The sequence below is a fragment of the Lynx canadensis genome, chromosome C2 (genome assembly GCF_007474595.2).
Source record: "Lynx canadensis isolate LIC74 chromosome C2, mLynCan4.pri.v2, whole genome shotgun sequence".
NCBI classification, from domain to species: Eukaryota; Metazoa; Chordata; class Mammalia; order Carnivora; family Felidae; genus Lynx; species Lynx canadensis.
The window spans coordinates 154,944,844-154,960,116 of NC_044311.2; the positions used below are offsets into that span (position 1 = coordinate 154,944,844).

The 15,273-nt window shown below is 58.8% G+C and overlaps 1 protein-coding gene across 2 annotated transcripts in view; it reads right to left on the minus strand.

Annotated features, from left to right (window-relative positions):
• The window catches only part of C2CD2 (C2 calcium dependent domain containing 2), a 52,085-nt gene extending 37,106 nt beyond the window's left edge, over positions 1-14,979 (minus strand). For both annotated transcript variants that reach the window (XM_030328470.2, XM_030328471.1), the window contains exons 1-2: positions 14,652-14,979; positions 5,462-5,560 (exon numbers count right to left, since the gene is read on the minus strand). In XM_030328470.2, coding sequence (XP_030184330.1) covers positions 5,462-5,560; positions 14,652-14,924 — 372 coding nt within the window. In that variant the 5' untranslated portion in view covers positions 14,925-14,979. The remainder of the gene's footprint in view (positions 1-5,461; positions 5,561-14,651) is intronic.
• Between the last annotated feature and the right edge of the window lie 294 nt (positions 14,980-15,273).

Genomic DNA, 15,273 nt, shown 5'->3' on the forward strand with positions numbered 1-15,273 from the left:
GCTGTGGGTTCCCCGACACGCAACGCGGAACAAGATTCTGGGGGAGAGTCCGCGCGGTTGTCTCAGTTCTGTGTGTTCTGTTTTCCAGAAGCAGAGGTGAGTTCTTGCCCTTCCCTCTCGCCCCCCCTTCGCCACCGTCTCTTTCGCGGCCGGGTGGGGGCGGGAGCAGGCGGGAAAGGACGGCAAGGACGTGCAGTCCCAGCAGGGACGATGGCGCGCCGTGCTCCAGCCTGCTTCTGGAGGCTGACTGGGCTTCAACTCTAGCCTCTACTACTTCGTAGCTCAGAGTCAAGTTGGCCAAGTGATTGAGCCTCTCTGTGCCTCGGTTTCCTCCTCTGGACAACGGGCGTGATTCTTGTTCCGGCAGAGAAGTATGGTGAACGCGAAGAGGCCAGGCCCGTGGCCCCGATAGCATCGGGGGCCAGGGCGCAGGCTGGCCCTCGCTCGTCCCACAACCCTGCCGGGGAAGGACGCGTCCTTCGCCGACCCTACCTGCCTACGGCTCAGAGCGAGAAGGAAGCGCCCAAACGAGCCCAGATCCAGCCGGTGTCTCCCGGGCTTCTGAGCTGGGCTTTCCTCCACGCTGGGTGGGTTATTACGTCGATTCTAAACTGTAACCTACAGATGATCATTATACCATTAGAAGCCTCTATTTATTTACGGATGGCGCTGCAGACAGGGATAATTAAGGCTTTCCACAGGACACCTGGCCTCACACCAAGAAAGCCAACGTGGCTCACAGCCTCCGAAGACGGCTTCCAGCACCAAGCGTGACCCTTGTTCTCAGCCGCAAGCCTTCCGAGCGGTTGTGTCCAAGGAGATACGCCACGCTCCCGACAGGAAATGCACGGCTCCGTCACCGGGTACCCGTCACGGCACGACTCTCAAAGCCTGACTCACACTGGAGGAGTGGCCACACGGCCCTCGCAGACCTCTTACCTCCACGGAACCCGGCGCGGCATTTCTAAATCCACGGACACGCCGTGAAAGGGCTAGTGGGACGTCTCGCGGAAGAAGAACTCGCTCTCGGGCCACGTGCGCTGGAGAAACAAAGGCTCTCCTTTTCTGGGTCAAACGTTCTGCAGCAAAACTCTCCCAGGATGTGTGCAGAAAGAGAACGTAGGTAGAAACTCGTCGCTCTTGTGTAAGAGGGTAATTACAGTCTGGGAGAAATAAATATATTCAGTGCGTGTTGGGACTGGAAGAGAAGGCAGAGAGAGTCCCGGGAGAAAAGTTCAAAGGTGATGCCCACGGGGAACGCCTGGGTCCTGCCTCCCGCCGGGGCCAGCCGAGCCCACACACAGGGAGCCACAGCGACAGGGATGTGACAGAAAGATGTCCCGCCAGGCGAGCACAGGCTCCCTGCAAGGACAGAATTCCTGCAGGAAACTCCACCACTCAAAACCCCCGCAGGGCTTGGTGCTTGGGATAAACGTCTGGTCTTTGTCCCCGGCTCCCGGCTCCCAAAACCACTGCAGTCTCCCAAACGATGGCGGTGTTTTGTGCGTGCCATGGAGATGACTGGTGGCGGGAGGCCCATGCGTCGCTGCGGGACGGGGGCTGGTTCCCAGCAACGCCAGCCACGATCAGGGGGTTGGAACCTTCGGCCCCACTCCTGGCCTCCAGGGAGTTCAACCGTGATTTGCTAGTGATTTACTCAATCCCGCCCGAGTCATGAAACCTGCAGAAAAACTCCAAACGGTGGGATTTGGACAGCTCTGGGTCCGCCCACACGACAGGGTGCTAGGAGGGTGGTGTGCCCGGAGAGGGGCCCCTTGCCCAGCCCTTGCCCTGTGCATCTGTCCCCTCTGGCTGGTCTCTCCCCGTGATGTGAACACTAGGAAGTAAGCTGGTTTCCCGGATGCCGTGAGTTGTGGCAGCAAATCATCAAACCCGAGGAGGAGTGGGAATCCCCGACTTTATGGCCCGGACTGGAGACTGGCATCTGAAAAGGGGGTAGTCGTGTGGGGCTGCGCCCTTCCCCTGGGGCCCCGTGTGGAATCCGGCTCAGAATGGAACCGGGCTACGAACACCCAGTTGGTTGTTGCGGGTTGGAAAAAGCCCACACCCCTGGCGTCCGGGCGCTGCAGGCGTGCGGCGCACCTGCTGAGCCGAGGCCGGCCAGGGTGAGCGTTCGGCACCCATCACGGGCTGTGCAAGACGACTCACACCTCCCTAAGCTGAGCGACACCTCACTCTCGGCGTGGGACGTGGCGGTGGGGCATTTGCTGATGAGCAAGACATCTGCCAAGGCGATTAGTTTGGGGTCTCCAGGGGTTGCAGGAAAAAGTCCAGCACCGGGCACCCTGAGAGCGGGGCAGGCCGGGTTCGGTTCCTTGGTGGCCCGCAGGGACTCAGGGCCAAACACGAGTCGGGAAGGTGCTCACAAAGGGAGACCAGAGTCCCCATTCGCATCTAGACCACCAGAGATGTGACTACACGCTCGGCTCGCTTGGTCCAGCCTGGACGTGTCCTTGTCATTAACTCAGGTGCCATCCCACAGGTCCCTCATCAGGGCTGGGTCGGGGAGATGGGAAAGATACAGGCCGATCACACAGGGCGAGCTCAGGAAGGGGAGGGTGACACCCGCGAAACCACACGTCTGTATTTCTTTCTAACCTTTGTTGGTGGGTCCCAAGTGCCGTCACAGCTTCCTCCTTCTCAAGAACCGCGCGGGGCACGGAAGATACGTAGCGAAGCTGACAGAGGCTTCGGTACGTGTGACATGTTGGGGGTTGGGGGGCGGGCAGATCCTAAGAGGAGGAGGACCCCATTGCTGTGAGCGTCCTGCCCGATGCAGCGGTCCAAGAACACAAGGTTCGAGGTCCCAGAGGGCGAGGGGACAGGCTCTGGCGTGTTCCCACCTCCCCTGGCACACAGGTGTCAAGAGACCTCCCTCCAAGGTCACAGCACAACAGAGACTCTGATGAACCTGCCTTCGTGACTTCAAACGCACCGTGGTCAGCCAGAAGGCTCGTCCGCCCGTCCGTCCGTCCATGAACGGGGAAGGCGGCGCGCAGGACCCTCGAACTGGGGGGTTTCCTACACCCAACCTCCCAGGGGCCAGGCAGATGCCAACAGGGCGCCCCCCCACTGGTCTGGGGGGGGTCTGGGGGCCTGACACCCGACTGGCCGGCCAGCTGGCCCGAGGACAGCACCACCCGTAGCCTTGACAAGGCAATGACAGACTCCCATTTCCTCATCTGGCCACGAACACGTGGAAGTCAAAAGCTCTGAAGAAACTCGTAAGACGAAACAAGATCCTGTATGTGCTCGGCCACTTGTCTGTAGTGCGTAAGACCCTTCAGAGAGTTCACTTGGGGCGGGGGGCAGCAGCCCCTTCCCGGGGGGAGCAGAGGAAGAGGGCTACGTGCAGGGGACAAGAGGACAGGTGTCTATATTTTTTCAACCTTTTTTTTTTTTAAAAAGAGAGAGACGGAGGGCAAGCAGGGGAGGGGCAGAGAGAGGGGGAGACACAGAATCCGGAACAGGCTCCAGGCTCCGAGCCGTCAGCACAGAGCCCCAAGCGGGGCTCGAACTCACGGACCGCGAGATCGTGACCCGAGCTGAAGTCGGACGCTTAGCCGATGGAGCCACCCAGGCGCCCCATACACTGTTCCCAACGTTTTCGTGAGCGTGCGCCATTTCTGTCGCTGCATTAAAATAAACATGGCTTCACCATCCGCTTCCTGAGGTTGCTTTTCTAGCACTAAACGTGAAGACCTTCGAAAATGCTCGATCGCTAGGTCCACCTGTCGGTTCCCTCCTCTGCACCTCCGGGCCGGCCCTGAACTCTTCCTCCCCGACTGGGACAGCGTCACATAGCACCAAGCAGAAACTGCCACCACGAAGGGCTTCGGTCCCTATCGGCCAATGACAGGGAGGGGGCTCCCGGAGTGAACTGCCCTCAGCCCCCCAGTGTCATAAAAGCACCGGGCTCCTGCTTGCCCAGCCCCTTCAGCCCTCACGGGCCATGCTGGTCTCAGCACCCCGGCATCGTTACCACCAGCCTCCTCCTGTAACCCCAATATCTTCCAGAGACCTCCCCACCGTCGTTACAGGGAGAACATGGCACGAGACTCCAGCACCGGCAAGGGGGAGGGGGGCGGAGAGCCCTCCTGGGCCGCCAGGACGCAGCAGGCGGGGAACGGCGCTCTGGTGGCCAATCCTGGAACCCTTGGTCAAGGTGCAGCGGGCACGCCTACAACCCTGCAGCTCACCTGCTCGTGAGCCGTCCCCCTGCTGGCGCCTGAGGACTCGGGACAGTGACCCTGCCAAGCGCCACGCGGGTTTGCTGTGCTTGTGGAAGACAGAACACAACTCGCTTATCCACCGACAGAAGATGAACACGGACGCTGCGGTCCAGCCAGAAGCCTGAGCTGCAAAGAGAAGCAACCAGGCGCGCCCGGGGGGGGCCTCAGGCGGTGGAGCGTCCGACTTCGGCTCAGGTCACGGTCTCACAGTTTGTGGGCTCGAGCCCCGCGTCGGGCTCTGCGCGGACAGCCTGCTTGGGATTTTCTCTCTCTCTCCCCCTCCCCCGCTTGCTCTCTCTGTCTCTAAACCAACCAACCAACAAACCAACAGCAAAGGAACCCGCGCGGCAAACAACGCTCTACAGCGGGGACGGGGAGCAGAATCAAGGGGCAGGGCTCGGGGTCCGGCGATGCTCTCCTTCTCCAGCCACCTGGGCTCACGCAGCTGCCCCCCACTGTGTGCTAAATGGCGCGTGTGCAACTTGGCAGGAAAAGGTAGACAGACACAGGGGCGTAACCCCTGCATGTAAGAGAAAGCGTCTGAGGACTTTTTGCAGAGACTTGCCGTGAGAACACAAAATTTCTGTTTTCACCATTCACAGCATTCGACCCGGCTAAGAAGTCATTTTAACCTGTGAACGATCACGGGCTGGAAGATGAACTCTCCGTAGCATCGAAACGGCTCAAATCGATGCCACCTGTACATACGCACACGCATAAATATATGCATTTTGTTGAGATGTAATTCACAGGTCGTTTAACTTGCCCGTCACCCCGTAAAGACACGCTGCGCCCGTGGGCAGGCAGGATCCGTTGCCCCCCACCCCGTGCCCGGCGACCCTGAGTCCACACGTCCCGTCTCCCTGGATGGATCCATCCGGGACACGCGACATAAGCGCCGTCACACGAGAAGCGGCTTCTTCACTCGACACCGTGTGTTCAAGGCCCGGGCATGCGGCATGCGTCCGACTCTCCCTTTTTAAGGCCAGAGCACATCCCGTTGTGCTGATCGACCATAGCTTACGAATCCGTTCATCACAGGATAGACCAGAATTTTTTTTTTTTTTTTTTTTTTTAGGTTTTTAAGGTGCCCACGTTTTCAATAATCCTAAGACCCAATAACCTCCCCCCGACCCCCGCCACCTAGGCTTTACATTTGCTCCCTCGGCAGGTAAGGGTCCACGGCAGGCGCCCACGCCCCAGCTCACCTTCTCCTGGGCTGACCTGGCCACGCTGGAGACCCGGTGCACCTCCAGCCCCAGGGGCTGCCACAGCGGGTCCTCCTCGAAGGACAGGAGCAGCGGGCCCTGGAACAGAGGGAGAAGCACGGTGAGGCCCTCCTTAAAACCGGCACACTGGCGAGAAAGCTCTGCAAATCTGGGAACGTCATCTGACTCCTGTCACTCAAATGTGTGCTTCTAAACAGCAGCAGGGGTCACGGAGAGCACACGCCCCCGAGAACCTGCTCACGACGCGGTGTGCCCGGGCCGGGCTTTGGTTCCCAGAGCGGGATGGCAAACAACCCAGGGAGGTGGCCCTGACGAAGGCAAAGGGAACCCTGAACACCCGTGTTTACACGGGCAGGAGAGAAGCCCGGCTCCCGGGGCAGCGTGCTTGGGGTGACCCCGCAGGTCCAGCACCGTATCTGGCCAAGCACGGCAAGTTCAAGGGCTCCGTCCTCTTCTCCTGGCAGAGGCCAGCCTTCTCTCTGGTCTCAGAGGACCGCCTCTCCCCGTCCACGTGGTTGCCCGCGTTGTGACTTCAGGTGCGGCCCCTTCCCCTCTCCCAGGGCCCGGCCGCCTCTCGCTGGAACTTGAGATCCCTTGGCTCAGAATGAACCAGCCTGGCTGCTGTGCTCAAGGAGCGGGTTCCTGAGCCCCTGCTGCCCAGAGCTTTGGAGCCGCCGGGCTCCTGCCCCCCAAGGTCTCCTGGTTCAACTCTGCCCTCAGCTCTGTGCACCTTACCGCACGCCGTGAGTAAACCCTTCTGCGGCTTATCAGCCTAGGTCCATTTTGGTTTTTGCAATTAAAAATCTCCAAATGAGGGGTGCCTGGGTGGCTCGGTGGGCTAAGCGTCCGACTCCTGATTTCAGCTCAGGTCATGATCTCACAGTTCGGGAGTTCCAGCCCCACATCCGGCTCTGTGCTGATAACACGGAGCCTGCTTAGAATTCTTTCTCTCCCCGTCTCTCTACCCGCCCCCCCTTCCCAGCCCAAGCTCACGCTCTCTCTCAAAATAAATGAACTTAAAAAAAATTTTTTTTTTTAATCTCCAAATGAGACATAGGCAATTAAATTAGTATTTCCACAAGGCAGTAACACTGATGTTTTATAAAATAATAAATCAGGGCTGGGATAGTCAACCAAGTCTTGGCCTTTTCAATTTCTTATGTTTTTAAGTTCATTTATTTATTTTGAGTGGGGGGACAGACCGAGGGAATGAGAGAGAGAGAGCGAGAGAGAGACAGAGAAACCCAACCAGGTTCCATGCTGTCAGAGTGTGGGGCTCAAACCCACGAACCATGAGATCATGACCTGAGCCAAAATGCACCAAAGCTCTCCTGGCAAGCACAGTGCCATCGAGCAAGTGATGGAGTTCTCCCGGGGCTGTTTCTTAACAATTCCCGAGGACCAAGAGTGACACTGAAAGACACAGGACGTTCTCGTTAACATGCTTCTAACCTCACCCTGCTTTTAGTGACATCTACCTCACCCCCTAAAAGTCATCCGGGGAGAATCCAGTCTACTTCTCAAGAGAGATGCAGTCACGGCCCGGGCCCCTCTGCAGACACTCCCCACGGCCGGAGGTTGTGTCCCGTGTGTGCCCTGCTGGCCAGCGGCAGGTGCCCGCCGCGAGCTCGCTGAGCGCACAGAACCGCTGGCTCAGGGAGCTGACTGATAGAGATTCAACATCATCACCTGCTGCCCCCAGATCAGTGGATGCAGGTTGTCCTCTCCCACCTCCGGCACCTTTGGGACCGAAACCCTGAGAAGGTTCCGCTGGGAGATTCGACGTCAAGCGGCGGTCTCGCAAAGGAAGTACGGTATTTGTGTTCAAATAAGGACCCGGGGATTCCTTTTCCCTCCCACGCTGCCTAAGGCTCGGGTTCCGGAAGCCCAGCGAGCACGCAGAATCGCTCACACCCTGTCCGTTGCAGAGTCTACAGGGCAAGACTTCACGCCCGCACGGAGAAGCAACACACAGGCATCGGCAGGAGCGCGCTGAGGAAGGAAAACCAGGAGGAGGACCACCCAGCATGAACACACGTTACAGAACCTCCGCGATTCAAACTGTGTGGTGCAGGTGCACGAACACGCAGACGGTCCAGGGGACTAGAACAGCCCGTCCAGAATACACCCAAATGCACGGACACACTTCGTATACGTCAAACGTGGCATTCCAAATCACTGGGTAAAAAATGAATTTTAAAAATCAGGAGCGGGGGGTGTCTGGGTGGTTTAGTTGGTTAAGCATCTGACTCTTGCTTTTGGCTCAGATCACGATCTCACAGCTCCGAGTCGGGCTCTGTGCTGATGGTGGGAAGCCTGCTTGGGATTTTCTCTCTCTCCCCCCCCACCCCTCCCCTGCTCTCTCTCTCTCTCTCTCTCTCTCTTAAATAAATGAACTCTTGGGGCATCTGGGTGGCTCAGTCGGTTGGGCAGCTGATTTCGGCTCAGGTCACCATCTCACAGCTCATGAGTTCAAGCCCCGCGTCGGGCTCTGTGCTGACAGCTCGGAGCCTGGAGCCTGCTTCGGATTCTGTGTCTCCATCTCTCTCTGCCCCTCCCTTGCTCACCCTCTGTCTCTCTCTCTCAAAAATAAATAAACATTAAAAAAAATTTAAAAAAAATAAATGAACTCTAAAAAAAGTCAGGATGTGGGAGAAATCCCAGATGGAACACAAATACCAACAAACAAACCTACCCCTATTACAAATGAACGCCATAACCCCCACCCCCAAAGGGGTGGGAAGACACACATCTCGCCTAAGAAACTTTGGATGACAACAGCCTGACTGCAGCAGGCATAACCTCGTCAGTAGGTGTGTTTCTCGTGGGCGCTAACCTTAGCAATGCTGAAACGACTTTGTGCGAGTCCTAGAACTGACCCAGTAAGTAAATATGTTACAGACAGGAAGGGCCAGATGCCTCAGTCTTGGAGATGGAAGGTACAATTAAGGAAAGAAGGAGGCTGAACTCTGCGCTGTCGGGCTGCAATCCGAGCCATCAGTGTGAAGTCATGCTCTCTCAGAGGCGGACAGAAAGGTCCAGAATGGCCGACATGTGCAAACACACACTTATTTCCGAGCTCTGTGCACTGAAAGGGTGTGGAAGGAATGAGACCCCAGCAGTAATGAGCACACACGATGCCCAGATCTTGGTTTCTAAACACCTCCCCAAGGAAAGGCATCAGCACTGCTGGCAGAAGTGACTGAACCCAGGGCTGGAAGAGGGGAAAATAAAAAGCTGGAGAGGAGTCTAGAACAAACGTCTTGTGGAGTCACGAAGAAAGGAAGTGCTAAATCAATACACGTTCGGTATCGGGATGGAAGAACACAAGAGGCTACCAAGAAATATCCACGAGCCGCACAAGTGCCGATCATCGAGTGGATACGGACAAGGAGGAGACGGGTAGCTCTTTCTCGCAGTAGAACTGCAATGAACAAACGCAGGAGAGAAGGAAACGGAGAACCATCAGCCACAAACTGTACGGAAGCAAATGTTGCAGACCAGGTACACCCTGGATGCCAAAATCAGTGAGCTGAAGTTTGACAAATGCCAGATTCACATCGTCTCAAAGTAGCTCCCGGAAGTATCTGTTCACCACAAAGGTGAGGACAGGACAGGAGACAAGGTATAGAGCAGAAAACCCGACAGAAACCATCCTAACCACGGGACCGAGGCCAACGTCCCAGCAGTAAGTACTCTGACATCACAAAGCCCACGATACAGGACACTAATAGGGGCACATGACTCCTGTGGTTTCACAGCCCAATCCTGTAAAAACACCAAGCCGAGGGCCGTGGGGCAACACGACAATCCATCCTCTTCAGAGTCCTCAAGGTCACGCAAGACAATGAAAGCCTGGGGAACGATTATAGACTCGGGGAGACTGGGCGAGACCGCGGTTCAGTGCCCGCCGTGGGACCTGCGTGGGACCCCGGAACGATGAAAGGGTACTGGCAGTCTGGGTGAAATTCGAGGAAGGTCTTCAGCTAAAGGCTTTGTGCGGATGTCAATTCCTCCTATGTGGCACTGCTTGTATCAGGGCACTAGGAATTCTGGTAACATTGTGCCGGTGTTAATTTCTTGGTTCCGATGCTATGTTCTGGTTATGTAAGGCTGGGCGAGGAAATGTATGGAACTCTGTTATTTTTGTAACTCTATCTAAAAGCAGTAAAAAGTTGTTTTGTTTTCTTTTTAAAGGCTTTGCAAGGAAACTGCCCACCTTTACTGACCCTTCTTCCTACCTGCCCCACACGGGGCCCATCTCACCCGCGGTGGACTGTTTTCCAGGTTGAACCCCAAACTGTCCTCTTCTACCGGGGAAGCACAGAGAGGTCAGGCTTGCCCAAGGTCACACAGCCCCAGAGCTGCCTTCTGGCCTCAACAGGGCACACACTGCTGTTCCAAGCCGTTCGAGAAGTCCCCTCCCTCCTCAGCAACCCACGGCCGGGCCGGTGGGAATGGAAGTTAGCTTTGGCCGCGTTCAAGTTGACGTACGCACGACACCCACTCTTCCTTCCCCCGAATTCCTGTCTCTTTAGGAGAACGGGTGAGCGCAAAGCCCAGCCGGAACTGGAGCCTCCTCCCGGGTTGCGGATCGACAATTTGCAAAGTCATCAGTGAGCTTCGTTTACTGTTGATTCTTTAGAAGCGAAAAACAAAGCACATGAAACAGCTTGTTTTGCCCAGGCTTGGCCGGCTCCCAGGGAGGGAAGGCCTGTGTCCAGACGAGGTGATGCACGTGCCCCCCCCCCCTCCCCGGTTCCTCCTCCTCCAGGGACAGGTTCCTACCGGGGCCTGACATTCACCCCCCCGACTGCCACCTGCTCCAGGCCAGCCTTGTGCTGGGTGCAGAGGCGGCCGTGCCCGGAGGGTCAGGGGTCTGGCCGGCCGGGCTCACCGTCCCGGGAGCGGACCAGGGCACAAGTGACCGCGAGGTGCAGGGAGCAGGGCAGGTGGCTGGGCTGGGGCTAGGGCAGCATCCTCACAGAACGGGAGGCCCGGGGGCCTCTGCGCTGCGACCTGGAAGGTTAATGAAGTGTTCCGGACAAAAGGAATGGCCCGTGGGAAGGCCCCACAAGGACAGAACCCTGAATGTTTGAGCAACAGAAAGACAATCGGTTCAGGGTGGGACAGATCCACGGCCCTGACCCAAAGTCACCTTCACGTTCTTACCGACTGACCTCCTATATTGTGGCCGGGCGCGCCGGTCACGGAGTTTGGATTTTTTGTGAGCGCCGCTCAAAGCTCGCGGCGAGAAACTGTGAAGTCTTGTCGCTTTGTTTACTTTTTCAAATGTCAAGGCTCATACACAAGTCAGAGCTATTAATAACAAGGTTCAAGTTCACACGGCGTCTTTTTTTTTTTTTTTTTTTTTTTTAAAGACCACAAATTGTCCCGCAGTGCTGGTCCTCTGCATTGAGAACATTCCTCCGAAAAAATCCCCAGGCAAATGACTCAAGAGACAAATAGCTTGGGTGACCCTCCTAACTCAGGGCCTCAGCCAAGCTGGGCAGCCCCCTTCCATCCAAGTCCAGAAGCACCGGCCACGGAACACAGCCCTCGCTCTGGGCCCACCCCCGACCCCCCACCCTCCCCCCCGTGTGGCCCGGCAGCGTCTGCCCCGAGAGGGACACCCTGCCCCAGCTGCCCGTCCACCAGCACCCTGGCTTCCAGGGCCTCCTGGCTGGGTGCTGGGGACACACAGCACCAGCGGGGCCGCTGACGCTCACCACAAACCGCTTTGTAAACATTCAGGTAAGTGCAGGGGGGCCGGAGGGAGAGCGCCAGCTGTTGCCTTGGGATGCTGGGGTATTAGTTCCCAGGCCGGCGACTGAGCCAGCTCTGGTGGCTTTCTGTTCTCCGCGACTCAACCGCCACCAGCTGGATGGGAATCCCGTGTTTGCAGCACCAGGGGGGACGTGTGGCTGGGTGGGGGGGGGACCCTGATTGCCTGGTGGCCGGCTGAGGGACAGGGGTGTCTCTGCAGGCCCCTCACTGGCGAGAAGCTACCTGGGGAGCTGGGGACGACCACAGTATATGCTGCCTGCGTTTGGCCAACCTACCGGGTCTGAACTGTGGGGCGGGGGAGGGGCAACCCGTCTGTGCTCCCCAAGCCCCCGGCACCACCCCACCAGCTGGCCCAGCGGCGAGGCTGTCCTCTTGTGGCTCCCCGAGTCACCATCCCGCCTAATTTACAAACGCCTCTGGAGCGAGAGCCGGAATCCCAGGGGCCCGTCTGACACGAGCGGCCTGCACTGCCACAGTCACTGGTCATCCGGGGTCAAAGGAGAGGCTGCAAGTCACTGATCCGTCCTCAGACGCCAGAGATGCCCATTGTTAGGACGCTAGGTCAAACAACCGCGCCCTTTCACCCTTTCCGGCTGTGCCTCAATCACGGGAACGTGTGGGTCTCAAAGGGAAACCTGCCGTGCACGGCGAGCGTGACTCCAGCCACGGGCACAGCACAGGGACACCCGCCCGGGGGCTAGGTGAGCCCGGCCTCTCCAGCACACGGAAGGGGCTCTGCTACAGAGTTTAGGGTTCCCTCTGGAGTTAAAATTCCAAGCTGGAGCAGAGAGCTTACGTGGGGAAGGGCCACTGTCTCCGGTGACAGACAATTCCACCTGCATGGAAGATGCCAGCCAGTGTGTCCTCAACCCCCCCAGTGACGGGCTGAGAAGGGGCGTCCCAGGCCAGGGCAGGGGCAGGAGGGCGCCGCTAAGCTGCTGCTCTGGGGCGGAGAGCAGGCTCCGGGTGTCAACCCTAATCGGGGATTAGCGGGAACAGAGCCGGAGGAGGACGACAAGGGAAACTCCCGCGGGGCTGGCCGGCCACCAGGGTCGGGACAACCACTCACGCCACACCAGCACCTGCTCTACCAGGCCGCCAGTCAGCGCGGGGACAGCGGTGGGCCTGGACAGGGCAGGGTACGATGACTCACTTACCCAGATCCTGTCTGCAAAACGTGCCATCGGAGATCAAATCAAGCAACGCTTCCAGGCATCAGGGCGGGCGGAGAAACACCAGGCACCCACAGCCAATCCGCACCTGATACCACGATGGCGACGAACCTGCGTCCTCACAAAGCCATCAGAGCAGATCTGCCCGTTTTCAGCTTGACCCTGGTGCATTACTGCCACTTCTGGGCAGACACTGGGGAAACACTGATGTCTAAGACCCTGCAGGTGTGGCCAGCAGCAGGTAGAGAACAGAGAACACACAGGCCAAACCTCTGTCCCCGAACACAGAGCGCGGCCCGCTCCCACACAAAAAATGCGGGTGACCTGGGCAACACCTTCAGCTATTTCTTTGGTGTTCTCGGCTTTACCTGGCCGACCAAAGACCAATTCCAGACCAGAGCGTTCCTCCTTTCTTCCTCAACGCTCCAGGCACGTGGGTAATCTGGAAGCATCCCATCTAAGGCAACCCTATTTTTTTTAGGCCAATCAAGAAATGTCAGGACCTGAAGAGACACGACTGAAGCAGGGCCATCCCACATCTGCAGGACGCAAGGGTCATGCCTCTGCGCCGGAAGCTGTCGGGAGTCCCACGGTTAGACGTGAGGGGCGCCGCAGATCACGCGGCCCAGGCTTGCTCGAATTTGACAGAGACCTGGGAAGGGGCTCCCACCTGTTCACACCACCAGCCCAAAGTATGCGCGGCCACGGAACCCAGGCCCACGACGCCAGGTCACCCGCGGGGGTCAAAGAGAGCGGCCTCTTGGGGAAACGAATCCGTGTTTGCACACATGCGTGAGGTCACATGGCTTTAAGTCCCCCACAAGAGGTGGGGTGGTTCCAGAGTCTCTGGCTGGCTCAATCAGGAAAGCTCATGACTCTCGATCTCAGGGTTGTGAGTTCAAGCCTGGGTGTGCAGATAACTTGAGAGAGAGAGCGAGAGAGGGGGAGAGGTGAGGGGGTGCCCCGAGTAGGAGATGTCCAGCTCTGGGCAGCTGGGGCACAGATTCTAGGCATCAAGACAGACGGCAGTCAGCTGACCTTGAGCTGTTTTTTTGTTTTTTTTTTTTCATCTAAAAGGTACAGTTTGTTTTTTCAATAGCTCAGAACACGGTCTTTTGAGTTGATGAATTTATATTCATTTACACTCAAAGACTCTTCGTTTTTTAAATCTCTGGCTGGGCACGTCAAGGCCAGGGGGAAAGACCAGCCAGAGGGGCCCCTAGGGACTATTCTGGAGGGTGAGGCATGCAGACATGAAGCGTTCGCTCTCCTTAAAGCGAATGGCCACAGGCTTCTCCCCTGAGCTGCACAGGCAGGTGAAGGAGGGTGACAGCCGAGGGTGACGAGCAAAGACTGGGGGGTACCTCCCCAAACACACCAGGCCTCGATCCCTCTGTGGAACGCCTAGAAAGAGTGGACGCCGGGGGCTTGTCATCAAGATGTCTCAAGCGTAAAAGTAAGTCACCACATCATCAGCCACGGAAGAAACGCACCGCAGGAGAACGCAGGAGCAGTTACGTGATAAGTCCCTGAGCTTTGAGGGCGGAGGCAGCTGGCTCCCAATCCCAGCTCGGCCACCCACAGGCCGTGTGACCTTGGGCGGGTCGCCGAGCCTGTCTAGGCCTCAGTTTCCCCACCTGTACAACGTTGACAACGCCTCTGTGCCAGGTGCCGTGAGGATCCAAAGAGCAGATCGAGGTACCGAAAGCCCCCCGAACAATGTCCCGCAAGTGGCTGGCACTCAGCAAACGGCCACCACCTCCATGGGTCAAGGAACGCAGGCCTTTGGGAAATACATTCTTGGGGAAAAATGCATTTCTATACAAGGGATCGTATTGGGGTCACGGTTACTCATCCATCAGGTGCAAAAGCAGTAAGTGTCCCGCTGGTACCGGAATCCACCTGGGACCCCAGAAGGGGCAGGGGAGCCAGGAGGGCAGTGGGCGCCTCCCACAAGTCCCTCCCAGGGCGCCCGGGGTCTGGCACACGTGATGTGTGGGGGGCAAGATCCAGCCGCTTTGTCTTGGTCCCCCATCACGGGTCCTTCGCTCTCCGGTCTGCCTCCTAACTTTCCAGAGCGCTCTGCCGCGGGGGAGGCTCACTTGCATCAGGCCGGGGCTGTGGCGAGGCTCCAGGGCAGAGCGCTGCCGCGACCGCCCGCACCCGGCCACCAGCCCCGCGGCCACCAGCCGCCCTCGCAGACAACTCACCCCTTTCCGTTCGGCCTCATCGTTCAGGGCGGTCACCCAGGCGGCCTGCCACTGGTTCCTCCAGCTGTTCAGCGTCAGGATCCAGGCGAGCAGCGCGTCCGACTCGGGGCGCCGGCCCTCGCCAGGCTCGGCAGCCCGCCGCGGGGGCCGGGGTCGCGCCCTGGCCAGCGCCCACTGCGCCAGGTACAGGCCCACCGTGCCCAGGGCCACGACGAAGAGCGACACCAAGAGCAGCCACTGGACCTCACCGAGCCACCAGCCCAGGCGGGACATGGTGATGGCGCATACCCGGCGCGCCTGGCCCCAACTTCCCAGGGCAGCCCCCCCGGCAGGGGTGCAGGGCCGGCGGGCGGCGAGCCTAGGACATGAGCGCGCGGCCGGCGGGGCTCGCGGGGGGCGTGGAGGGGGGCGCGGCGGGGCCGGGGGTGCGCGGCCGGCGGCGCGGGCCCGGAGGCCGGGCGGCCGCGCGGGGCGAGCAGGAGGCGATGTGCGGCCGCGGCCCGGGACTGCGCCCCGGCCCCGCACACCTGGGAAATGGGGACGCGGCGCCCGGCGTTCCCGACCGGCGCGTCTGGGCAGGTCCCGGGCCGCGGCCGGCGAGCTTCCTCCTCCGCGCGCCGCC